Source organism: Eutrema salsugineum, unplaced genomic scaffold (assembly GCF_000478725.1).
Source record: "Eutrema salsugineum unplaced genomic scaffold, Eutsalg1_0 scaffold_16, whole genome shotgun sequence".
Taxonomy (NCBI): domain Eukaryota; kingdom Viridiplantae; phylum Streptophyta; class Magnoliopsida; order Brassicales; family Brassicaceae; genus Eutrema; species Eutrema salsugineum.
The window spans coordinates 1,214,938-1,237,976 of record NW_006256858.1 but is presented as its reverse complement, the minus strand read 5'-3'; the positions used below and the strand labels follow the sequence as shown (position 1 = coordinate 1,237,976).

The 23,039-nt window shown below is 38.5% G+C and overlaps 7 protein-coding genes across 9 annotated transcripts; 4 read left to right on the top strand and 3 right to left on the bottom strand.

Annotated features, from left to right (window-relative positions):
• Window positions 1-358: 358 nt before the first annotated feature.
• LOC18021661 (E3 ubiquitin-protein ligase UPL7) lies at window positions 359-7,012 on the top strand. 3 transcript variants are annotated; one of them, XM_006403663.2, is made up of 15 exons: window positions 359-478; window positions 949-1,071; window positions 1,312-1,552; window positions 1,641-2,203; window positions 2,370-3,332; window positions 3,421-3,743; window positions 3,884-4,162; window positions 4,266-4,518; window positions 4,628-4,798; window positions 4,900-4,992; window positions 5,071-5,178; window positions 5,299-5,415; window positions 5,510-5,599; window positions 5,682-5,779; window positions 6,635-7,012. In XM_006403663.2, exons 1-14 carry the CDS (start codon window positions 455-457, stop codon window positions 5,763-5,765), a joined length of 3,432 nt encoding a protein of 1,143 aa, XP_006403726.1. In that variant the 5' UTR covers window positions 359-454; the 3' UTR covers window positions 5,766-5,779; window positions 6,635-7,012. The 3 variants fall into 3 exon arrangements, 2 of the variants coding, with proteins under 2 accessions (XP_006403726.1, XP_024013439.1); XM_024157671.1 differs by having other exon boundaries at window positions 2,367-3,332; XR_002900255.1 differs by lacking the exons at window positions 5,510-5,599; window positions 5,682-5,779; window positions 6,635-7,012 and having other exon boundaries at window positions 2,367-3,332; window positions 4,266-4,534; window positions 5,299-5,360.
• Window positions 5,988-8,256, bottom strand: LOC18021660 (GDSL esterase/lipase At3g53100). Its single transcript, XM_006403662.2, has 5 exons — window positions 7,620-8,256; window positions 7,369-7,499; window positions 7,051-7,284; window positions 6,645-6,900; window positions 5,988-6,486 (listed from the first exon to the last, which is right to left on the bottom strand). Exons 1-5 carry the CDS (start codon window positions 7,990-7,992, stop codon window positions 6,293-6,295), a joined length of 1,188 nt encoding a protein of 395 aa, XP_006403725.2. The 5' UTR covers window positions 7,993-8,256; the 3' UTR covers window positions 5,988-6,292.
• Window positions 8,257-9,528: 1,272 nt separating this feature from the next.
• LOC18021622 (DEAD-box ATP-dependent RNA helicase 38) lies at window positions 9,529-12,466 on the top strand. Its single transcript, XM_006403661.2, has 8 exons — window positions 9,529-9,676; window positions 9,798-10,035; window positions 10,240-10,533; window positions 10,645-10,869; window positions 10,987-11,052; window positions 11,420-11,818; window positions 11,919-12,030; window positions 12,132-12,466. The coding sequence occupies exons 2-8, from the start codon at window positions 9,799-9,801 to the stop codon at window positions 12,287-12,289; spliced, it is 1,491 nt and encodes a 496-aa protein (XP_006403724.1). The 5' UTR covers window positions 9,529-9,676; window position 9,798; the 3' UTR covers window positions 12,290-12,466.
• LOC18021621 (vacuolar protein-sorting-associated protein 37 homolog 1) lies at window positions 12,412-14,503 on the bottom strand. The gene is made up of 7 exons (XM_006403660.2): window positions 14,299-14,503; window positions 13,679-13,837; window positions 13,492-13,579; window positions 13,208-13,247; window positions 13,075-13,121; window positions 12,855-12,975; window positions 12,412-12,771 (listed from the first exon to the last, which is right to left on the bottom strand). Exons 1-7 carry the CDS (start codon window positions 14,310-14,312, stop codon window positions 12,608-12,610), a joined length of 633 nt encoding a protein of 210 aa, XP_006403723.1. The 5' UTR covers window positions 14,313-14,503; the 3' UTR covers window positions 12,412-12,607.
• A 200-nt stretch (window positions 14,504-14,703) lies between these two features.
• On the top strand, window positions 14,704-17,486 carry LOC18021620 (carotene epsilon-monooxygenase, chloroplastic). Its single transcript, XM_006403659.2, has 9 exons — window positions 14,704-15,310; window positions 15,507-15,803; window positions 15,879-16,076; window positions 16,142-16,243; window positions 16,350-16,490; window positions 16,567-16,674; window positions 16,745-16,827; window positions 16,930-17,092; window positions 17,214-17,486. The coding sequence occupies exons 1-9, from the start codon at window positions 14,795-14,797 to the stop codon at window positions 17,244-17,246; spliced, it is 1,641 nt and encodes a 546-aa protein (XP_006403722.1). The 5' UTR covers window positions 14,704-14,794; the 3' UTR covers window positions 17,247-17,486.
• Window positions 17,487-18,756: 1,270 nt separating this feature from the next.
• Window positions 18,757-20,347, top strand: LOC18021619 (caffeic acid 3-O-methyltransferase). Its single transcript, XM_006403658.2, has 3 exons — window positions 18,757-19,501; window positions 19,651-19,715; window positions 19,894-20,347. The coding sequence occupies exons 1-3, from the start codon at window positions 18,781-18,783 to the stop codon at window positions 20,191-20,193; spliced, it is 1,086 nt and encodes a 361-aa protein (XP_006403721.1). The 5' UTR covers window positions 18,757-18,780; the 3' UTR covers window positions 20,194-20,347.
• A 643-nt stretch (window positions 20,348-20,990) lies between these two features.
• Window positions 20,991-22,633, bottom strand: LOC18021618 (UDP-glycosyltransferase 73D1). Its single transcript, XM_006403657.2, has one exon. It carries the CDS (start codon window positions 22,609-22,611, stop codon window positions 21,091-21,093), a length of 1,521 nt encoding a protein of 506 aa, XP_006403720.1. The 5' UTR covers window positions 22,612-22,633; the 3' UTR covers window positions 20,991-21,090.
• Between the last annotated feature and the right edge of the window lie 406 nt (window positions 22,634-23,039).

Here is a 23,039-nt window from a genome sequence, read left to right as displayed (position 1 = left end):
TAATCCATGATCCAGTGATGAAGATTCTTCTCTCTCTTTTTTTTTTTTTTTTTAACGTCGAAAGATTCTTCTCTAATTGTCAAAGTAGAGGTAGAAATTAATCTTCATCAAAATTGTTTACAAAGGTCTACATCCGACAAAAGCTCAAGAGAAAATCAAATTTAGGTTTATCTATATGTAAAATTTAAAGAGTATTACTTTTTAGTATACAATAATAAAACAAAATTTATAACTAGAAAATATTAAATCCTAAAGGATTATTCTATCACAATCCATTTAAATAAAATAAAAAACAAACAAAAAATGGTTGCATACATTTTTGTTTTTTTTTAAGCTGACGTCATAAAGAACTGGTTCGTGCTCAACAAAGTGTCTTCGATTCGATCCTTGACGTCAACCCAAAGCCAAAACACGAAGAAGAAGAAGAAGATCGGAGACAAAATATTACCCTCCAATGGACCTTAATCGCAAGCATAAGGTACCTCTTTCTTCTTATTCTTCCGCTACTGTGAAATTTATAACCATTTTTTTTTTATTGCTGTGTTCTGAATTCTGGTCATCACTTTTTTTCACTGGAGAGATCTGAATATCCACTATGTTTACAATTTTTCTTTCGGTTCGCTTTCGGATTCGATCCCAACTCTCACTTCTTTTTGCTCGCACTGAATTTTGGTTTTGGCTTGAAAATTTGTCTTGTGAAATCGGTGGGTCTATCCGATAACTTTTTCGATGTTAAATTATCACTTTTCTAGGATAACTTAGGGTTCTTAATTCTTATAGTATTCAGATCCCATTTGCTTCAGTTTGGAATGCGATTAAAATGAACTAGTTTCATGGAAACTTAGGAATTTGGCTCCTTTTAAAATCTGGTGATCCAAGTTTTGCATAAATGTCCTTAATTGGTGCATGCTGATGAATCTTTCATTGTTAAAAACGAAATCTTATTAGGTGTCCCTTAGAGGCGCCAGTAGTGGGGAAATATCAAGGGATGCTTTGCTTGCTAAAGTGTCACAAGAGAGGGAGCTACGCAATTATGCGAGACGGGCTAATGCTGCAGCACTTTTCATTCAGGTACTTCTATCTCTTGACTTTGGCTTCAAGTGTTGAACAGAAAATTAAACCGTGTAGTTATGTTCTATCATCAGCATTTTAAGGTTATTCATATTGGTATAAGTGGCGTAGATTTGCTGTCATCATTTCCAGTACATTGTTATAATTTTTCTGAGTTGGATGTCATTTGTGGTTTAATGGGACTTTACCTCAGCTACATAGACGACGGCATAAACTTACCCCATTTTCCAATACTTGTAGAGAGTTTGGAGGTCATACATTGTGAGAAAGATGGAAGCTATAGAGCTCCGAGAGGAGTGGGAGAATTCACTGAGTTGCCGTTCTGATACACTGACTAAAAGTTGGGTATCAAGTAGAGTATTGAGACCTTTTCTCTTCTTTATCAGATCTTTGTCTGTCCAACATCAAAAGATACAGGCAAGAGATATACTCTGCATGCAAACTTGCTTTAAGATTCTATTGGAGAGCATCAACTCTAATGGTATGATTGTTTTTCTGCATTCTCTAGTCGTGCATATTAGAACAGAAATAAATTTTGCTTGAATGAATGCTGTTATTGTCTTTTGCAGATCAGGGGTACAATTTTTGTTCACTAGCAGTTGGTACATTTGAAGAGAGTAAAACATGGGCCTGTCAAACACGAAAGCTGGTTTATCTCTGCTCTTTCCTTCTCATGGAGTCTAGTTATTCACAGGAAAGGATAAAAGATGTTCTTGGTGTCAGTGCCCTTGTATTACGTATCCTCATTGCTTTAACCGATCCAAAAAGCTGGAAGATCATTACAAAGGACAATTTTAAAGATGCAGAAACAGCTGGCAATATGATCATTCAGTTTATTGGGAGCTGTAAAAGTGGATATTACACAGCAGTTAGAAGATATATCAAGACATTAACCAAACATACAGATGAGAGACTATTGATTACAACAAGTGCAGTAACTTTGGCCGTACGACCGTTCCATGCGAGACAGCCTGCTTTTGTTGATGACAGTCAACCAGACACGAATTTGGCTGTTGAAGAATATGTTTCTCTAATACTGACGATTCCTCGACTTGTTTGCTGCCTGCCAAGCGCTCTCATACGTGCACTGAAGCACAAGAGCATACTAATGCCAAGCTTTCACACTATATTGGTAAAACTCACAGCAAATTATTTTTACGCCAATTAATTTCTTGTCAAACTCTCAAAATAGAGAGAATGGGTTGACTTGTTTTAAATCTCTGTTACCTTTTCGGATGAACTGCTTGCGTTTTTCCAAACAATCGAAGGACTTATTAAATTTTGGCAGGTGACAGCAGATTTTGAGGGACAAAATCTTGACCAGAATATCTGAAATAGAGCATTCAGAGAAGCAAAGTTGTACCATGGAGATTCCTTCTGTTGGATGGGCTATTGGGAACATCATATCCCTGGCAACAGTTAGTGAAACCGATTTTATGGACCCACAAGAATCCAATCCAGAGATGTTTTATGTCTTGTACGTTCATGTTATTGTGACTCTTGCCAAGAATCTCTTGTCTCGGGTTGAAAATGTTGGAATTCAGGATATGCATCTAGATTTTGAGGCCACGTCGGATGAGACTGGGAAAGGAGAAAATACTGCGAAGATATCGTTTGTGGAATTGCTTCAACCAGTATGTAAACAATGGCATCTCGCAAAACTGTTGGCGGTTTCTGGGAAAGATATTCGTGTTATAGCAGATAAAGGTGCATCGGCGAGTAGTAAGAAAGTATCAGAAACACTAGAACTGTTTGATATTGCACGATTCTATTCGTGCATGTTGAGAATCTTCTGCGTGCTGAATCCTGTTGTAGGGCCTTTGCCTGTCCTTAACATGTTGTCCTTCTGTCCTGGATACATTGTCTCTTTGTGGAGCTCTTTAGAGAGTGTCCTATTCCCTGAAAATGGTTCAATTGCTGACAATTCATCTCATGGACCTGTTAAAACTTCATGGAGTACAAGAAGTCCTTCTGAGAACAAACTGAAACATCTTAAGAACGACGGATTTAACAAGTGGGTGAATGTGCTAAACAAGTTTTCTGGTAAATCACCCGGACCGCGGGAACGTGTGGAGTGTGCTAGTGATCAACCAGAATCAAGCCAGGTTAAAGGGTCAACTGATGATGTGTGGGATGTGGAAACTCTGAGGGGTGGTCCTGTAGGTATCTCCAAAGATGTGGCATGCCTACTTCAGCTATTTTGTGCAACCTATGCGCATTTACTCGTTGTTCTTGATGACATACAGTTTTATGAGAAGCAGGTAAACACACAGCATGTTTTCCTGCAGCTTATATTATATTAGTCTGATATTTACTGGAGGTAACTTTATTTGTTTTGGCATGATATAGGTTCCCTTTATGCTAGAAAAGCAACGCAGAATTGCGTCAATGCTTAACACACTCGTGTATAATGGATTGTTGCGAGGCACAGGTCCTGAGAATAGACAACTGATGGATTCTGCTATCAGATGTTTGCATTTATTGTATGAAAGAGATTGCAGGCACCCTTTTTGTCCTTCTGCTTTGTGGCTCTCACCTGGTAGAACTAGTAGACCTCCAATTGCATTTGCTGCAAGAACTCATGAGGTTTTACCTGGCAGTGATGTTCATACGTCTCCAAGCATGGGTTCTGTTATAACAATTACTCCGCATGCCTTTCCATTTGAGGAAAGGTACTTTTACATCGATTACTCTTTATAGCCTATCCATGTCTTTTATATGCCACAATAAACTTGTAACTAACTATTACCTGTCTCCTCACTTTTCTTATCTGTTGAATAGTGTTTATTTACATGTTTTGTTATCCCTGCAGGGTCCATGTGTTTAGAGAGTTTATAAGCATGGATAAAGCGTCAAGGAAAATGGCTGGTGAAGTGGATGCACCTGGTGCGAGGTCAATAGAGATAGTCGTTCGTCGAGGTCATGTGGTTGAGGATGGATTTCGACAACTGAATTCTATTGGTAGCCGGCTAAAATCCTCCATCCACGTCTCGTTTGTGAATGAGTCTGGCCTTCCTGAGGCTGGCCTAGACTATGGTGGGCTTTCAAAAGAGTTTTTGACTGACATAACAAAAGCAGCTTTTGCTACCGAGTAAGCTCTTCTGTATATGTACTTTATTCTAGTGTATGGCGTTGCTTGTCCGATGGGTTAAGTTTTGTGTTTATTGACATGCCATTTTATTCTTTTCCACAAGGTATGGGTTATTTTCACAAACGACTACGTCAGATAGGTTGCTTGTTCCTAGCCCATCTGCTCGGCACCTTGAGAACGGGATTCAGATGATTGAGTTTCTTGGAAGAATTGTTGGAAAAGCTCTATATGAGGGAATACTTCTGGATTATTCTTTTTCACACGTTTTCATCCAGAAGCTATTGGGACGTTATAGCTTTATTGATGAACTATCAGGGCTTGATCCGGAGCTCTACAGGAACCTTATGTATATCAAGGTAAAAACCATCACAGGTGATATATCTGTCACCTCATATGTCAACATTCAATCTTGTGTAAGTATCACAAGAGAGGGTTTCTGAGATCGAGACTCTTGTTTGTATGCAGCAATATGATGGTGATTTGAAGGAACTCTGTCTGGATTTCACAGTCACTGAAGAGTTTTGTGGGAAAATGAGCATAATTGAGCTTAAGCCCGGTGGGAAGGATATTTCAGTTACGAATGAGAACAAAATGCAATATATTCATGCAATGGCTGACTATAAACTCAACCGGCAGGTCTCGTCTCTTTTTCTCCCGTTTAATCGAAGGTTGATCATCCTGCAAAAAATATTTATTGCATAATGAGTTAATCATGTTGGCCTATGTCTTGAATGCAGATTGTCCCCTTTTCAAATGCATTTTACAGAGGATTGACCGACCTTATATCTCCTGCTTGGCTGAAACTATTTAACGCCCATGAATTCAACCAGGTATGCGGCTTTAGTGTAATTATTTCTAGAGTTTTATATTGTACCAAACTATCATTTTACAAAAATGATGTTTTGCAGTTACTCTCTGGAGGAAACCATGATATTGATGTTGATGACCTAAGAAGGAATACAAAATACACTGGTGGTTACACTGATAGCAGTCGAACAATCAAAATCTTTTGGGAGGTAATGAATCAAATTCAGGAGCCCTGATCTCTTCTTTTTCTTCCTAATCTGTCTGCCGATTTGTGTCATACGCAGACTTTTCGTTGTTTGTTTAATTTCTCTCTGGGCATCCTGTCTCAGGTGATGAAAGGGTTTGAACCGAGTGAACGTTGCATGCTCCTCAAATTTGTGACTAGTTGTTCTCGGGCACCACTCCTTGGTTTCAAATACTTGCAGCCAACCTTCATCATCCATAAAGTTTGTTTTGAAACTTTAGTTTCTTAAAAAATTATGTGAAATTCTCTGTTTGGTATTTTTTTTCTTTACATTTGTGCTTTTACATCTTCTGAAGGTTTCATGTGATACCTCTCTTTGGGCGGCTATTGGAGGACAAGATGTAGAAAGGCTTCCGTCTGCTTCTACGTGCTACAATACTCTTAAGGTGGAGTTTCAATTGTTCTGTTGTCTACTTGCGAAGATTCATGTACCTGTTTTGTTTAATCTTTATTTGTGGATGGCTTCAGCTTCCAACGTATAAACGAGCAAGCACTATGAGGGAGAAACTATTGTACGCGATTACTTCAAATGCAGGATTTGAACTCTCCTAGAGACCTCTGACCAGGTATTTGTGTTTTACTCGTCAGTTATATCGCTACTGGTGCATATAGTTTGTTTGGTTTTTCTTAAGATATCGAGAATTTGGTACTTATTAGTAGTTGGTATATGATAATCAACTAATGTGATATGGAAAGTACTCAAACCTTATATGTTTGACCTGACCTGAATATTTTATGATGTTCACATATCAGTAAACTTTGCTATATTTATAGCTTTACCAAAATTCTTGTTGCAATGAATCGTAGAAATGCTCCAGAGATAAATTAAAAACACAAATTACCACCAGATGGTGATCTTCTCTAACAAAGCTTGGACCTATAGACCCATCACACAGACCAAATCGGTAGTTTCTACATTCACACATACACACACACAGACACACTCTTGTCTCTTATTTTTTTTGGTTTATGAAAGTGAGATACATCATCACACACGAGATAGAGAAGAGCGAGAGACATAATGGTAGCTATTTGTAGGTATACAATTTGAATTCAATCCAAACGAGATGGAATTCAATTCAAGAGATTAGAGAAATTCCTTGACCCAATAGTTCACCAGCCAACAGCTCGTTCACAGCCTCTGTGGGATGGAATCCATCCCAAAACACATATCCTGTGGCATTTGAACACGTTCCTTTGGATAGAGAATTGCAAAGGAACGATGTCTCTACTGTTCCTGTTCCACAGCATGCCCTTTTTGTTTCAAAGAATCCTGTAATTAGAAGGAGTTTATATAATTAAAATTGTTAGCGGTATCTTGTTAGTTGCTTATAAGATTAGTTCTCTGAGGAGTTCTTCCGCTAAATATCTAACGGTATCATGGTTTTAAGTTGAATAAGTATTTAAAGTTGCCTTTGCAGGGGCATATACCATTGTCATATGGGTTGGTGATGATGTCCAGGAGAGGTTGGTAGGCATCAAAGGCGACGAGCTTGAGGCCTGAGTGTCTGTTCATCAATATCTGGGTTGTGTTCTCAAGTTTGGTGTTGAACATGACAGCATCATTATTCAGCCTCTCGACACAACTCGTGTTTTTTGAACCGAAAAGAATGATAGCTGCAGGCAGGCAACCCATTGGCGGTAGTGATATGACTCCGATTCTCCTTGCTCCTAGTTCATACAGATTCTGTTACAAGCGACAGTATAATTCTTGTTGACACACAAAAAAGGGTAAATAACTGAAACGAGTTGTTTGGTTCTTGTAAATTTGCACATTCATACAGTTGACTTGTTAAGAATATTAGGTTCTAAAGTTTGTTACTAAACTTGAAAGTACCTGGATGAAGTTTGAGTAGGATCTCATGAGAATATCTGAGAATTGATCAGGTGTATATATGATGTTGAGCAGAGGATTGAGGTAGTAGTTCTGAAGAAAGTCGCTAGATCCCGCGCTCAAAATGTGGATAGCTTTAGAGAACAGCACGCGTGCTTTCTCCTTTCCAATCATGGTCGTCACTCTGTTTTGATACGTCCTGTAATAGCTCAGCTGTCGTGTTAAGGAGATCGCGCCCTGTAAAAGGAAGAGCAAAGCCTTGTGGATCATTACTTGGGCATGTGTGTGTTGATGTTAATTTTACTGTTCTGTTTCTCTTACAAATGGAACAGATGTTGCATCATAGTATCCTGAAGAAGCTGATGCAAAGTTGGCACCGATAAGGAGATCCTCGTTGCTTGCTTCTCGGCTTAGGAATGCAGGTGGGTATGAAGAGAAGCCAAGGTACTCAGCTAGACACGAGTAGGAAGATAAAAACCAATTAGATTAAGGAGAGATAAAGCATATGAATTTGTGTGTGAGAGAGAGAGAGAGATGTGGTCAGTGGTTTTATATATAAAAGAAAACTTCACCTGAGAAATCCACAGCGAGTTTTCCGTTGCAGAATCTTCCGGTGGGTCTGTGGTTGATGAAGTCTCTGCCGTACGGAGGGAAGTTTGATTTAACAATGCTGAATAAGTTATTGTTATTGCCAACGTCAACAATGGAGTCACCGAACATGATGAGTGCAGGAACAACCGCCCCTCTGGATTTGCTGAAGAAACAAGAAACCAAGAGAAGAACTATAAACCCTGAAGCTCCCATCTCTTGCATTCCTTTTTCCTTCTTGTCTATTGCAATCAGACCGTTAGGACAGAGGGAGAGAGAGAGAGAGGGATAGAGAGAGAGAGGGATAGAGAGAGAGTTATTAGTGGCGAAGAAAATGGAGTTAAGAAAATGATGCATGTCATACAAAGATAATCATTCTCCTCATGCTTATGTTTAAGATAAAGAAAAAGCATTTGTTAGTGCAACAGAGTAGGTGAAAATTATATGTGAGGCCAATCTCTTTGGTCGGTGGTCTTGGAACATGGGCAACAATACTTCCGTCATAGCAAGGTTTCAAAATGCAACAAAGCCTTCCTCTTACTCGATTTGAATCTCAAAGCGATCGATTGTTTGGTTTGAACTTTGGAGGGTTGTTATATAATGACAAGCAGATGGGGGACTGAGAGATCATCTGTATTGATTAATTGATTTGCTCAATTCTTCATTAATCAAATTTGGTTTTTGTTGAACCGTTGGAGGCATGAATATAGGTTTTTGGTATATGTTTGAAGAAAACAAAGTTGAATATTTGCCAAAATGTCATTATAACAAAGTGTGGCCTCCACCAACTTTTTGTTGCTGTTTGTGATAATGTTGCAGGTAATGTGGCATCCACTTTGCGCACCTCAAAGACTGTGTTTTTTTTTCCTTCTTATATCGTGCATAAGCCATCATGGCTCTTTTCTTATATTCAATAGAATTTTAAACCCAAAAACGGGAAATTTCTACTTGATAGAATGGCCTTGGAGAAGCACCAAAATAAGAGAAAATTGCCTATTTTAATGCAAACTTGTAAATACAAAATTTTGGTTATACGTTGCCTATAAACCCGAATTAATGGACTGATTCTTTTGTAAAAAAAAAAAAATCATTCTGATTTTGATAAAATTGGTTAAACAATCAACAACAAAAAACCAACGAATTTTGTCTGTACATCTAATGGTCGCTTAGACGGTTAGACGGCTGACTGAAACATTTATAAAAATTTATTTTGCTTCTTTGGCACTAAAAACAAATACAACTAAGAAAATCTATTTAACATAAATTTTTAAATTTACCTTAGTTAAATATACATAAACGATGACATGCATCTCTAGCTCAAGTGGTCTTCGCTTGTGCCTGTTTCTTGTCGGGCCTCATCGAAAAAAGAAACCTAAACCCTAAACACAAAATCTGATTAGATGATTCTCTCCGGATGTCCAATTATCGATAATCCATGCTCTTATCCGAAAAGGAAATTTCTAACAATAAAAACATGAAATCAAAACCAATATCTACTCTCTAAAAAAGGACCTCTAACTACACAGTCAACACTACACTCTACACTAACCAAAACGAGGGTAAATTATCGTTTAACACATGATCAGTCCACCAACGACCACATGAAAATAGTTTGAAACTAAAATATGTTAGAACCAAAACGACCACAATTACAGTTTTTATTCCCCCCCCCCCCCCCCCCACTAAAAAGTTAATGTTCTTAAACCGCTTCGAAACGGGCTTCTCGTAATATAAAGCCCAAAGTGATTTAGTAATTGAAGGCTTAATTTTAGAGAATTTTTTTTCTGTATTAAAAAGGTAAGTTTATTTGGACAGCAAACCAAATTGTAATGAAAAAAAAAACATAAACCGACCGAATTGAAAAAAAAAGGTGGTAAAGTCGGTTATTTCCTTTGTACACTAGCTTGAAAATAAAGCAGCCGGTAGTGATATTTATTGGGTTTTTTTTCCCTGACAAATAGATCAACACGATTTCTCTTGTTCGTGGTCTTCCTTCTCTCTGATTTCGCGGATTCGCAGCCTAGATTCTATTACTTTACAGGTTTTTGCTTCTCTCAGAATCTCAACTCTTTCACGGAATAATGGAAATTTTTCTTTTTTATTCATTTGGTTTTTTAAGTTTGTCGATTTTAGTTTCTAAATTTTTGGGTCTGGGGCTACAGAATGGCGGATACTGCAGAGAAAGTCCCCGCCGCTGAGTCATCTTCATCCTCCGCGGAAGCATCGATCGCCGTAGAGAAGACAGAGCCCACCACGACGGAGAAGAAAAAGTGGGGCGATGTTGAGGATGACGATGAAGAGGAAGCAAACGCAGTTTCGGAGCTCAATTCTTTGAGTATTAAGGAGGAAGAGAAACATGAATCTGTGCTTGAAGAACCCGAAGATTCCAACATCAAAGCGGTATTACTAGTAACCCTTGCTGGATTTCTTCCGTTTAGTGAATTGCGATTGTGTTCAAGCTTAGATCTGGGTTTTACTGGAAACAAAATTCGGTTTTTATGGATCGTTGATGCAAAGTAGTTCTTTGATGATCCCAATATCAGTCTAGAATTGTTTGTTTCCCAGATTGATTTGGTTGATTTTGATTTTTCGCACTCTCTGTAGGTTACTTCTGGTGACACACCATATACATCGGCAAGTAGGTTCGAAGATTTGAACTTATCGCCTGAGTTGATGAAAGGCTTGTATGTAGAGATGAAGTTCGAGAAGCCGAGCAAGATCCAAGCAATCAGTTTGCCTATGATTATGACACCCCCTCACAAGCATCTGATTGCTCAGGCGCATAACGGATCCGGCAAGACGACCTGTTTCGTTCTTGGAATGCTTAGTCGTGTTGACCCAAATCTGAGAGAGCCTCAAGCCCTTTGCATTTGCCCCACCAGAGAATTAGCAAACCAGGTTAGTTTAGTTACTCTATTGATTGATGATCTGAGAGTAGTTGATTGTTGAATTGGGATCAACATGTGAAAGATCTTTAATTCATGTATGGATGGTTGATATGAATGACAGAATGTGGAAGTTCTTCAGAAGATGGGGAAGTTTACTGGGATCGCTGTTGAAGTTGCTGTCCCAGAGAGGACTAGAGGTGTATCGAATATGAGACGAGATGCCGTTTCTGCCCAAGTTGTGATTGGCACACCTGGGACAATTAAAAAGTGGATAGCTTTTAAGAAACTTGGTCTAAATCATTTGAAGATTCTGGTTTTTGATGAGGCTGACCAGATGCTTGCTACGGTATGCTCTTTGTTTCTGCTTTGATCGGCCTTGTGAATCTCTTAACTTTACTGATTTACTTCTGTGACCATATTTTCCCTTCATATGTTTATAATTGCGATTTCACTGCTGTTGCAGGATGGATTTAGGGATGATTCATTGAGGATAATGAAAGACATTGAGAGAGTTAATCCCACTTTTCAGGTATGTTCAGACATGATTATTGAATTATAATTAGGATGACTATGAATTTCTAGTGGTATGTCTACCATGATATCTTGGGTGCAAACGATATTCCACTCGAGCATTCTGTTTCAATGCTCAGAAGCTCTTAGTAAATAGAAGCAATTCAGCTGTGTTTCTTTATATTGTATAGAGCCCCTTATGTTATAATAAGTAATAAATCATATCTCCATGTTGAAACGATGATGAATCTGTGTTCACTGTCAAAGACTGGGTTATTTTATTATCTCCATGGCTGTTAGTCTCAGTTTAAAGGAAACCCTTTTGGTTTTACTTTCTTCGTGCTGAACTTGTTTATGTGCTTGTGTTCTTTCTCTCTTCTAAACAGGTTCTTCTGTTCTCGGCAACTTTTAACGAAACTGTCAAAGATTTTGTCGCGAGGACAGTCAAGGACCCCAACCAACTGTTTGTAAAAAGAGAGGATCTGGCTTTGGACTCAGTAAAGCAGTATAAAGTGGTTTGCCCAAATGAGCAAACCAAGATTGAAGTCATCAAGGATCAGATCATGGAGCTTGGGGATATTGGCCAGACCATAATATTTGTGAGAACGAAGGTGTCAGCAAACAAATTGCACAAAGCTCTTGCGGAGATGGGATATGATGTCACCAGTGTTCATGGTAGTATGGAGAATGAGGACAGAGATAAGATAGTGAAAGAATTCAAAGACTGCCTAACTCAAGTTCTCATTGCAACCGATGTCATTGCAAGAGGTTTTGACCAACAGCGGGTAATATATTATCCTTCGACCCTTTTTTCTTTCATCTTCTTTTCCCCAAAAAAATGATTCTTAGTTAAATGCCTCTTGCTCGGTTATGCAATACTTGCAGGTGAATTTGGTTGTCAATTATAATATGCCTACTAAACATGATTCCGGTGGGGAGCCAGATTATGAGGTCTACCTTCACAGAGTTGGAAGAGCTGGCCGTTTTGGCCGTAAAGGTGAGTATCGATTCTTCCTTGTTGTTTTCCTCAAGTGTTGCCATAAGTTAATAACAATCGATTCTCTCATCGATTTATTAATTGTGTCTTTCTACACGCAGGAGCTGTGTTCAACCTGCTTCTCGATGATAGAAGAGATATCGAGGTGATGGAAAAGATTGAGAAATATTTTGGAGCGCACGTTAAGGAGATCAAGTCTTGGAACTCAGAGGAAGAGTACAAGATCGCACTTAAGGAAGCTGGTCTGCTCGATGAGTAAAAAAAACAAAAAAAACACACCCAAGGAAGACACAAGTTGTTTGAAGAAAACTTTGGCTTTTTGTTTTCTGAGATTGCCGTTGTAGTTTCTTTTATCAGATTGCAGAGAGATTTCAGACTTTGTAGTTTTCTTTTATTTATTTATTTATATCAAGAAAACGCATAATTTTGATTTTCACTGTCAAACCATTTCTTTACAACCACATGAGATAAGAGTCATAAGATAGAAACCAAGAATTTGGTTGTCTTCTAAACCTTCAGAATACTTTTTTGGTTGTGCTTGTGTTTTCAGTTCAGTGTACAAAAGCTTGTTATGGTTTCAACCGATGGCTGAGGTTTTAGCAGCAAGATGAATCAGAGCTCGTCGATGATAGGTAGTACGAAGCTTCTTGTATTTCTGAACAAATGCAGCGGTATCAATCTCCTTCTCTAGGAATTTCTCTTGGAGGGCTTCGGATTCTTCATCCGCTTGATTCATAGCCTCTGCAAAACCCGCAAAAGGGTGTTTAGAAGTGATGACACAAGAACTGTAAAGAAAGATGAGGTTTTGCAGTTGTATAAGTTACCTTGAAGTCTTTGAAGAAGAGAACCAGGGGAGTAGAACTTGAGGATTTCTTCTTTTTGTCTTTCCAGGTCATTGAGCTTTTCTTGCGCAGTTGCTAGCTCAGTTGTACGGATAATTCTACACTGTAAAACGAGTAACACAAGGTTTCTTAAGAAGAGATACGCAAAAAGCTTATTTACACATGGTGAACTGAACAAGGAAATATGGTTCTTAATACCCACTTGGTTCCTGAGCTCCATTATCTGTGGCTCCTTATCTAAGTTCTCCCCTGTTTACATTTGACCATGACAATGTTAGATTTCTTGATGAAACAGAATGTTTCTCGTCAGATGACATGAACAACAGAGAACTTACGAGCTAGTTGCAACGTTTCTCTGCGGAGCTCATCTTTGATCTGATGGCACAGAAACAAACAATTACTCCGGTTTTAGCGTCCAAAGACTTATAGCAACGAACCAGAAAGTCTCAACATGTAATGCCGTGATGAAGGCGTTTTGTACAAAACAAACAGTATTTACGTCTAGACTAGAAAGAGCACCAGTCAATAATCTCAATACATAAGTAATGAAGCTACATTCTTAGAACTATAAAATCATAGTCGTTATCCACAAACAAATTAGACTGTTTTCAAGACATACGTTGTTCTGGATTTTGACTTGGTCGAGAGAGAGCAGGAATTGCTGGTACGCATCTTTGTCAGAGAGAAGCTTCCTGAGCTCGTCCACACTACCGCAGAAGTATACGAGATTCAAAAAAAAAAAAAAAGCATACAAAAACCACAACACAGGAGAAACATCAAGAAAACACACACACAAGAGAGCGAACCTTTTGTCTTTCAAGAAGGCGATAATGCCAGCTGCCTCGCCTGGTGAAACCTGACCTGATGTTTGTGGCCGGGATGAGCTTGGCGAGTACCATGCCTGCTGCGAAGAAGAGGAAGCTTCCGCAGCAGGACGAGATTGTCCTTGTTGGTCTTTTGATCCCCTTTGATGTTAGCAAAACATACACATAAAATATCAAATAAAGGCACAGCTAAACTAAAACATCACAATACTTCTTCTCATCAGATTTACAAAAGAAAATCAGAAAACCATCTCAAGTTGGGAAATATGCAGAACATCGATTCATCAAGACTCTCACATGGAACTACAACATAGTAGCAAGATTATACTGCACAACATTTTAGAAGCAGCGAATCTGGACTCTAAATCAACAGCTGAGAATAACTGCACTAAGTGCCTTTAAAAGTACTTCAAAAAAGTCACAACAATCATTCCTTAATCAGCGAACATACCTAGTGTCTTGAATACTCGTATACGAACAAGAACCTTCTTAATCATCAGAAAATAATCTCGATAAAAAAAAAAAACAAAAACTAATAGAGCACACGAAACAGATAGCTAAAAAATGTCGCAAAATCACGAAAACACAAATAAGATTATTACCAGAAATTGAACATCGTTTCTAGAATTCGCCGACTAACTTTAAAAACAAAACTTGTGTCGGAAAGCTTTTCCCTTATACTTCTCTGCCCACCGGATCGACCAAATTTATGAACTTTCCAAAAGAATTTTTAAGATCGAAGAAAGAATATTGGAACTTCGGTCAGAAAAGTGTGTTGGTCAACGAGACTTTACTTTTGTTTTCTTTAAACAACCTTAATTTTCTTTGTTTACTACTCTAAACGCGGAATGGTTTAACGTTTCAATGTTTTAGTCAATATACGGGCCGAATTGATCTCAAAGCCCAAATACGAACGATTCTAGTCTAAACTAGTTAGGCCCAACTAATTAAACGCTGCCGTTTTATATCGTCTTCCTTATCCACGCCTAACGGCCCGCGTACTCACACAGAGTCAAATATTTTCTGCACCGAAGCTTCGAAAAGAGCTCATCAAATGGGTTGATACACAGAGATATATCTATAACATTTACGAGAAGAATGGAGTATTCTTCTCTGTTTCTTCAATCTCCATCTTCTTCTTCTTCTCTCTTCATTACAAAGTCTACGCGTCTTCCCTCTCCGAAATCCAAATTCTTCTCCGCTTCATTCTCCATCAAATCCTCCATAGAGAAACCGAAACCAAAACCCAAATCCGAGACCAACCCATCGAAATCTCAGTCATGGGTCAGCCCCGATTGGCTCACATCACTCACTCGCACCCTTTCCTCAGGACAAAACGACGATTCGGGAATACCAATCGCGAGCGCGAAGCTCGAAGACGTCTCGGAACTTCTCGGTGGAGCTCTCTTCTTACCACTATACAAATGGATGAACGAGTACGGACCCATTTATCGTCTCGCTGCTGGTCCTCGGAATTTCGTGGTAGTGAGTGACCCAGCGATTGCGAAACACGTTCTGAGAAACTATCCAAAGTACGCTAAAGGGCTAGTCGCTGAAGTCTCCGAGTTCCTTTTCGGTTCGGGTTTTGCAATCGCCGAAGGACCTCTTTGGACGGTAAATTTCATCTTCTCCAAACTCAATTTTCAATCTTGTGTGATAAGTAATCCTAAATCCCTTGCCACTCAGGATTGTTCTATAATTAAGGGTTAGCTTCAAGGTTTCTGGCAAATTCGGTTTGCAAAATCTTCTGTATTGTGGCTTAGTTTTGAACTAATTTGAAACCATTGGCGTCTGAATTTTTTGGTATTAGGCGAGACGAAGAGCGGTGGTACCGTCTCTTCACAAGAGGTATTTGTCTGTGATTGTGGAGAGAGTATTCTGCAAATGTGCAGAGAGGCTTGTTGAGAAGCTGCAGCCTTATGCACAGGAAGGAAGAGCTGTGAATATGGAAGAGAAGTTCTCTCAGTTAACTCTCGACGTTATTGGCTTGTCGCTGTTCAACTACAATTTCGATTCACTGACTACCGATAGTCCCGTCATTGAAGCTGTTTACACTGCTCTCAAAGAAGCTGAGCTTCGTTCTACTGATCTTCTACCATACTGGAAGGCAAGTTCTGTGTTTTAACTGGTTTGTTGATTGCGGCACAATTGAAGTCTTGTTAATCCGTTGTTGTTTTTTCAGATTGATGCATTGTGTAAGATAATCCCGAGACAGGTGAAAGCTGAAAAGGCTGTAACTTTGATAAGAGAAACCGTTGAAGACCTCATTGGCAAGTGCAAAGAAATTGTCGAGAGAGAAGGCGAAAGAATCGATGACGAGGAGTATGTAAATGATGCTGATCCAAGTATCCTGCGGTTCTTGCTCGCAAGCAGAGAAGAGGTTTTACCTTGGCCTTTCATTGTTGCAAATTCAAGCTGGTGTTTGATTGTGCGGTTTTTTTTCAGGTGTCAAGTGTGCAGTTACGAGATGATCTTCTCTCAATGCTTGTCGCGGGTCATGAAACCACTGGATCAGTCCTCACTTGGACACTTTATCTCCTAAGTAAGGTACCTTTTGGTAGCTTCTACTTTCCTATGCCACTTAGAAGGAAGCTTCTCTGTTTTCACTGATGAGTAATTGTAGTTGTCACTTTGAACTATTTAATGTGAATAGAACTCATCCGCATTGGCGAAAGCACAAGAAGAAGTAGACAGAGTTTTAGCAGGAAGAAACCCTGCTTATGAAGACATAAAGGAATTGAAGTACATCACTCGCTGTATAAACGAGTCGATGCGTCTCTACCCTCATCCTCCTGTAAGCAAATCAAGCTCATCTCTCTAGTTCCATATATAAACTGAAATTTCTGATATGTCTTTGTGTTACCTTGTAGGTTTTGATTAGAAGAGCTCAAGTTCCCGACATTCTTCCCGGGAACTACAAGGTCAATCCCGGACAAGACATTATGATTTCGGTCTATAACGTCCATCGTTCATCTGCGGTAAAGTCCTCTTTCCTTCCCTCTAGTGACAGTTTAAGCCCACATTTCTTATGTGTTGGCTAAATTAAAGGTATGGGAAAAAGCTGAGGAGTTTCTGCCTGAACGATTCGAGTTAGAAGGACCGATTCCTAACGAAACAAACACCGATTTCAAGTAAGCTCAAGTAGTACAGTACATATGTTTTGACACAAGCTAGTTAATATTTGATCAGATGAGTTTAGGAAGTGGTTGATGATTTTGTTTTTTTTTTACCAGATTCATACCGTTCAGTGGAGGCCCTAGGAAATGTGTAGGCGATCAGTTTGCAATGATGGAGGCAATTGTGGCACTCGCGGTCTTTCTCCAGCGCTTAAACGTTGAGCTCGTCCCTGATCAGACCATTAGCATGACCACTGGAGCAACCATTCACACCACCAATGTATGACAATGTTCTCAAAACTAGAGATTAATCAAAGTGTCTTTTTTTTTTTTTTAATCCCATTTTACATATTTGTCTGATGCTGTTAATTATTCTTTTTTTTTATTATTATTAATTGCAGGGATTGTATATGAAGGTGAGCCAAAGGGCCTGAACGTTGAAGATGAAGTTCGAATCTGTTTTCACCTGTCTTTATGATTATTGATTTTTTTTTTTTGTTACCATCATGATTGATTGGTGTTGATGGACGTGTTACACAATTGGCTGGTTACAATCTATGTATTAAAGCACTATTGTTAAATCATAAATTGAAGAGCTGGAAGAGAAATGATGAGTTTATGGTGTGTGTAACCCTTGGTTAAATACTGTAATGGTGTTACCTAATTTTTCATATCTAAAATAATAACCCAAAATCTGTTTTTATTGTTAAACCAAAAATACTCCGATCATGTAATAAGAGCATGACTAATTGACTCGTATATAATTTATCCAAGAGCATGTCCACACTCCTCGTACAATAATATTATCATATGATATCGAATTTTTATGAATCACATTTTTCTATCATAGAATATAAGAATTACATTTATATTACTTATTTATATTCCTTGCGCCAAAGTAATTTTTCAAATTTTTTGGGCTGTAACAATAATGTTTCTGAAATCTCAATAAGTCAATATGTATGATGATGTATCCCATCAACATAAATAAACGACAAAAGAAATATGGGAGATTGGACTTGGATAATTTTTTTTTCAAAACACAACAACTCAATTATTTCTTATCTTATTGTGTATTTTACTCTAAGAATCTCTCTGTCTGGAAGATAATAATGATATGCTGGCTGTTGTCACTATTTGCAAAAAAAAAAAAAAAAACTTTTTCTATTTGCAAAATTTTATACCACTAAACCATATGTCTTTTTTCTTTTCCTTTTTTCAAGCGAAAGCTTGTGAATGCATTTAAAGGCTAACTATAATGTCCCGATGGTCATCGACCTCCACGACCACTCTCAGTTTGTTATTTCGGAAGATTTGAATGATTCATCGACTAATCTTATAGTTATAGATCAATACAATAATTTCTCCCGTTGTTGTCTTAAGTAACACAATACAAATACTGAAAATCACTTCCAATATGTTATCATTGTTAACATCGCTTCAATTCAATGATTCAGTCACATTTAACTGTAAAAATTTCTATTGATATGAATTACAAAATAGTAACAAAAATATGCGTATTTAGTGATATAAATAACCAAATATATATATTTTTAAAAAATGTCCACATACACGCTCTTATCTCAACATTTACCTCTTTTCAACAATTATATTGCTTGAGTGAGTTAGCAACCTCTATCATTATTTTTAATTGGATGTCATTTTCTTTGCAAAATTATACATACTATATGATACTAATAGTTTTACCTCGACCACAAAAATTCCATCTAAAAATTTAAAAAACCAACAAAAAACTCTATCTCTCAAAAAGGAAGCTATATATTTCAATTCACACTAATAGTTAAAAGGGGTTAAAATTTGGTAATGCCGTAATACAGAGGCAAAAAGAAAGAGAATTAATAAAATTACGTAAATACCCTCATCTCCCCTTACGTAAATCCAAACAGCGTCCTATTAGTTGGAGTGGTCTTTGTCGTTCACATACCACACACAGAGAAAACCAAAAAAATGGAAGACGAAAGCTCGGAGAGTAGGAACAAAGCTCGTCTTGCAATAATGGAGCTCGCTAACATGATCAGCGTACCAATGTCCCTAAACGCCGCCGTTAAATTAGGCATCGCCGACGCTATTTGGAACGCCGGAGCCAACTCTCCTCTCTCCGCCGCCGAGATCCTCCCTCGCCTCCTTCTCTCATCCTCCACCACCACCATCGCCGGCGATCCCGAGAATCTCCAGCGCATACTCCGGATGCTCACAAGCTACGGCGTTTTCTCCGAACACATCAACGGATCATCCGTCGAGAGAAAATACTCTCTCACCGACGTCGGTAAAACGCTCGTCACCGACTCCGGCGGTCTCTCCTACGCCGCTTACGTCCTCCAACACCACCAGGAGGCGTTGATGCGAGCGTGGCCGCTTGTTCACACGGCGGTGATGGAGCCGGAGACGGAGCCGTACGTGAAAGCCAACGGCGAGGCGGCGTATTCGCAGTACGGGAAATGCGAGGAGATGAACGGTTTGATGCAGAAGGCGATGTCCGGTGTATCTGCGCCGTTCATGAAAGCAATATTGGACGGTTACGATGGGTTTAAATCTGTGGAGCATTTAGTTGACGTAGGTGGTAGCGCAGGGGATTGTCTCCGTATGATCATTGAGCAATTTCCTAATGTTCGTCGTGGCATTAATTTTGATTTGCTAGAAGTTGTTGCCAAAGCCCCCAAGATTCCTGGTTTGAATATTCTCCTGGATTATAGTTTTATTTTTTCATTATTTTTTATAAAAATTGGGACACTAAACGTTATTTTTGGAAAGCCGTATGTTATTTGTAGTTCTTTAATTAATAACTATAGTTGTTGATATTGTATTTGTATGATTTAGGAGTGACTCACATTGGTGGAGATATGTTCCAATCAGTTCCAAGCGGTGACGCAATCTTCATGAAGGTTTGTGAATACCATTATAGATTTATCATCACGTGAACGCACCTACTTACTTTTTTTGGATTTATTGACAAATAGTGTAGAGGCAAAAATCATGTGACTGGTTATACTTTGATTTATTTAGTACTTTTTTTGCCGTCAGAATTGAATGATCGATATGTGTTGTTTGTCATGTGCACAGTGGGTGTTAACGACATGGACGGATGAAGAATGTAAGCAGATAATGAAGAATTGTTACAATGCTTTACCGGCTGGAGGAAAACTGATCGCTTGTGAGCCGGTCTTGCCTAAGGAAACCGATGATAGTCATCGGACTCGTGCCTTGTTAGAAGGCGACATCTTTGTCATGACAATCTATAGAACCAAAGGTAAGCACAGAACCGAAGAAGAGTTTAAAGAGCTTGGTCTATCTGCTGGATTCTCTACTTTTCGACCTTTCTACATTGATTACTTCTACACCATCTTGGAGTTTCAGAAGTAGTATTAAAGCATTTATCTTCTGATCCATATCCTAAAAGCTTCCAAATTGTGATAGACGTCTAGTGATGAGTATGTTTTCATTAAGCTGTTATAACTTAATCGTCTATTTCTATCTGCATATTTAAAAAGGATCCCTATATATATTCGAAATCAAACTTTAGATATTCTAATTTAAAGAATAACCGCCCTCCGATTATTTTATTATCCAACTAATATGTTAGTCTAATCATGTTATTTAAGTGTGTTCTGTGCTTGCTAACAAAATTGTATGTTTTCCACGGCTAACTGGAAATATTTATCTATTTATCATAGTTATTTACGAAGATATATTTTAATTTGATTTGGTATACAAGGTTGGTTGGTTAATTTGTGTGATACAACTATTGGTCTAGTGATCTAGTCTAGTGGCTTCTTTTGGCGGATTTATTTTTCGTAGAGTTAGTTTTGTTAATTTGAATGCATAGTTATTTAATCTCCTTACATCTCGGTAAAAAATGCCCAATGATAATTTTGAAATTGCTCGAATGCATTACTATTCCCTTCGGAAATTATTGTACGAGTGTAAGAGTTTGAACCAAAAGCCACGCATATGTTTGCCAACAGAACCAACGTTAAAACACTGTAAATCTCTAATACCTCGTTATCATAAAGTCTACTTACCTTACCTCACATGAGCTCCTTTAATTAGGCATCTTGTAAAAGCCATCAAATGGTATAGAGATCTTTACGAGATTAAATCTTGATAATTAAGGCATATAGCATCGTTGTATCATCATCCGGATCTAAACTCGATGCATGTTTACAATAAAAAGTATATATTACTTTCGTTGTTTTGACATCAATTTTCATAATAGTAAAATTGCATTTTCTTATATATCAGCTAATACCTTAGACTTTTCTATTCGTGACTCAATTCCTCCAAAATATCTTGAATCAAGATTGAAACGTTAGTCCTCGAAGATCCTTTTTCTTCCACGGCCTTTCTGGCCATTACTGCAAGTTCTTGAATACGTCTCCTTCGTCTCACGAATTCTCTATCATCATCGTCATCTCCACGTTGACAACCTTCGTCCATTAAAAGCATTATAGCTTTCACAACACTCTGTTTCTTGACCAACACTCCAATCTTCTCCTCGTCTCCCCATCTCACCGGAATCTCCACCCCAACCCTAACCCCAATCTTCAAAACCTCAACGATTAGTTTCTCATTAAGAAACTGTTCAGCGAACAATGGCCATGTGATCATTGGTATACCAAAACATATCCCTTCTATTGTAGAGTTCCAACCACAATGAGTCAAGAACCCTCCGGTTGAGCCATGTGAGAGTATCATAGCCTGAGGACTCCAACCCTTTATCACTATCCCTCTTCCCCTAACTCTCTCTTCAAACATTTCACATTTTAGCCATTCGTTTAGCTCACTCATGTATTTTTCGTCGGTCTTAATCACCCAAATAAAGGGTTTTCCAGATTCTTCTAACCCTAACCCTAGTTCTATCAGTTGATTAGGTATTAGTCGACAGAGGCTTCCTAGACAAACATATAACACTGACCTTGGTCTCATCGAATCGAGAAATTTCAAGCATTCCGTCTCGCTTATCGCAATGTTACCGTTGTTTCCTCTATCGTATAGGTCCACCATACGATCATGGCATAAAGAAACGGGTCCAACGAGCCATACCTTCTTCTTGATGGCCTCAGAGTAAGCCTCTGCATAACCAGGCTCCAATTCTTGGAAGCTATTAACAATAACCCCAAAGGCGTCTGATTCAGCTTCACGCATCTTCACACGAACGTCATCCATATTTACTAACTTCTCAAAGGCACCGGGTAACTGAGCTCTAGCTATCTCGATCCTGTGTAGTACTCCAGGTATAGAGAAAGGCTCTGAGTTTGAAGAAACCGAGAGGTGCGGGCTATGAAGATGGATGTTGTGGGAGCTCAAAAGAGAGAAACAACACATTCCGTGGAACACGATCCTCGGGATCTTGAATCTATTTGCCGTTTTTGACGTCCAAAAAAGGCATTTATCAGAAACTATGCAACTTGGAGGGATTTCTTGCTGCTCAAGAAACCTTTCCAATGGCTCCTGAAGCTTATTCACAGCGTCATAGAATCTCCTTAGGAGGTCTTTGGAGGGTAAAGTGTCGAGAGTCTCACAATTTTCAGGAAGACCGAATTCTTTGTAGGCAATTGGAAATCTCACGACGTTGATTTCGAGACCCGACTCTGATCTCGCCCGCTCAACTGTATGCGTAAATCTTGAAGCATTATGAGGGGTTGAAATTATGGTAACGACGTTGCCATGTTGCGCAAGAATCTTGGAGATATCAACCATGGGAATCAGATGCCCTTGAGCCATGAGAGGGATCAAAACAAAGTGGAGTCTTTTGGCTTCTGAAAGAATTTTAGTTTCCATTTTTTGGGTTTAGCAAATGTCTACAGATAAAGGCATAGAGGATACACACACAGAAAGTTCATATATATGATGACATCTTAATTAATTGGGTAAGTCTTCAAAAGCTGTACATTGACTTTGAATAAGTCACAAAAAACTATTTTTTTAGAGAACCAATAACGCATCCTCATTGTTTAAATGTTTAAAATATTTTTTCGATGACGATAGTGAGCTAGTCATTATACCATGACAATCGTACGTGATCTACCTCACTTTTATTAAATAAAATATGAGCAAGTTGGAATTTAGAAAAAAAGAAAAGAAGAAGGATCAGAAGAAGTTGAAATCCGTAATTCAGAGGGATATAAAGACTAAATGTGAGTAAAGTTTATTATCTATAGAAACTACTTTGAAAACTAGTTTGAAAACTTCATTAATATTACGAAAAA

Excerpts from the sequence above, each read along its gene's own strand:
- LOC18021661 (XM_024157671.1), top strand. The coding sequence starts at position 455 with ATGGACCTTAATCGCAAGCATAAG. Across the intron at positions 479-948 it reads ACCTTAATCGCAAGCATAAG|GTGTCCCTTAGAGGCGCCAG; the intron begins GTACCTCTTTCT and ends AAATCTTATTAG. Across the intron at positions 5,416-5,509 it reads CAACCTTCATCATCCATAAA|GTTTCATGTGATACCTCTCT; the intron begins GTTTGTTTTGAA and ends CATCTTCTGAAG.
- LOC18021621 (XM_006403660.2), bottom strand. Across the intron at positions 12,976-13,074 it reads TAATGGAGCTCAGGAACCAA|TGTAGAATTATCCGTACAAC; the intron begins GTGGGTATTAAG and ends CTCGTTTTACAG. Across the intron at positions 12,772-12,854 it reads TCTTCTTCAAAGACTTCAAG|AGGCTATGAATCAAGCGGAT; the intron begins GTAACTTATACA and ends CGGGTTTTGCAG.
- LOC18021660 (XM_006403662.2), bottom strand. The coding sequence starts at position 7,992 with ATGCATCATTTTCTTAACTCCATTTTCTTCGCCACTAATAACTCTCTC. Across the intron at positions 7,285-7,368 it reads ATGCAACATCTGTTCCATTT|GGCGCGATCTCCTTAACACG; the intron begins GTAAGAGAAACA and ends TTCCTTTTACAG. Across the intron at positions 6,487-6,644 it reads CACCAACCCATATGACAATG|GATTCTTTGAAACAAAAAGG; the intron begins GTATATGCCCCT and ends TTCTAATTACAG.
- LOC18021618 (XM_006403657.2), bottom strand. The coding sequence starts at position 22,611 with ATGGAAACTAAAATTCTTTCAGAAGCCAAAAGACTCCACTTTGTTTTG.
- LOC18021620 (XM_006403659.2), top strand. The coding sequence starts at position 14,795 with ATGGAGTATTCTTCTCTGTTTCTTCAATCTCCATCTTCTTCTTCTTCT. Across the intron at positions 16,491-16,566 it reads GTCTCTACCCTCATCCTCCT|GTTTTGATTAGAAGAGCTCA; the intron begins GTAAGCAAATCA and ends GTTACCTTGTAG. Across the intron at positions 17,093-17,213 it reads CAACCATTCACACCACCAAT|GGATTGTATATGAAGGTGAG; the intron begins GTATGACAATGT and ends TATTAATTGCAG.
- LOC18021619 (XM_006403658.2), top strand. The coding sequence starts at position 18,781 with ATGGAAGACGAAAGCTCGGAGAGTAGGAACAAAGCTCGTCTTGCAATA. Across the intron at positions 19,502-19,650 it reads CAAAGCCCCCAAGATTCCTG|GAGTGACTCACATTGGTGGA; the intron begins GTTTGAATATTC and ends TGTATGATTTAG. Across the intron at positions 19,716-19,893 it reads GTGACGCAATCTTCATGAAG|TGGGTGTTAACGACATGGAC; the intron begins GTTTGTGAATAC and ends TCATGTGCACAG.
- LOC18021622 (XM_006403661.2), top strand. The coding sequence starts at position 9,799 with ATGGCGGATACTGCAGAGAAAGTCCCCGCCGCTGAGTCATCTTCATCC. Across the intron at positions 10,036-10,239 it reads AAGATTCCAACATCAAAGCG|GTTACTTCTGGTGACACACC; the intron begins GTATTACTAGTA and ends CACTCTCTGTAG. Across the intron at positions 12,031-12,131 it reads TGGCCGTTTTGGCCGTAAAG|GAGCTGTGTTCAACCTGCTT; the intron begins GTGAGTATCGAT and ends TTCTACACGCAG.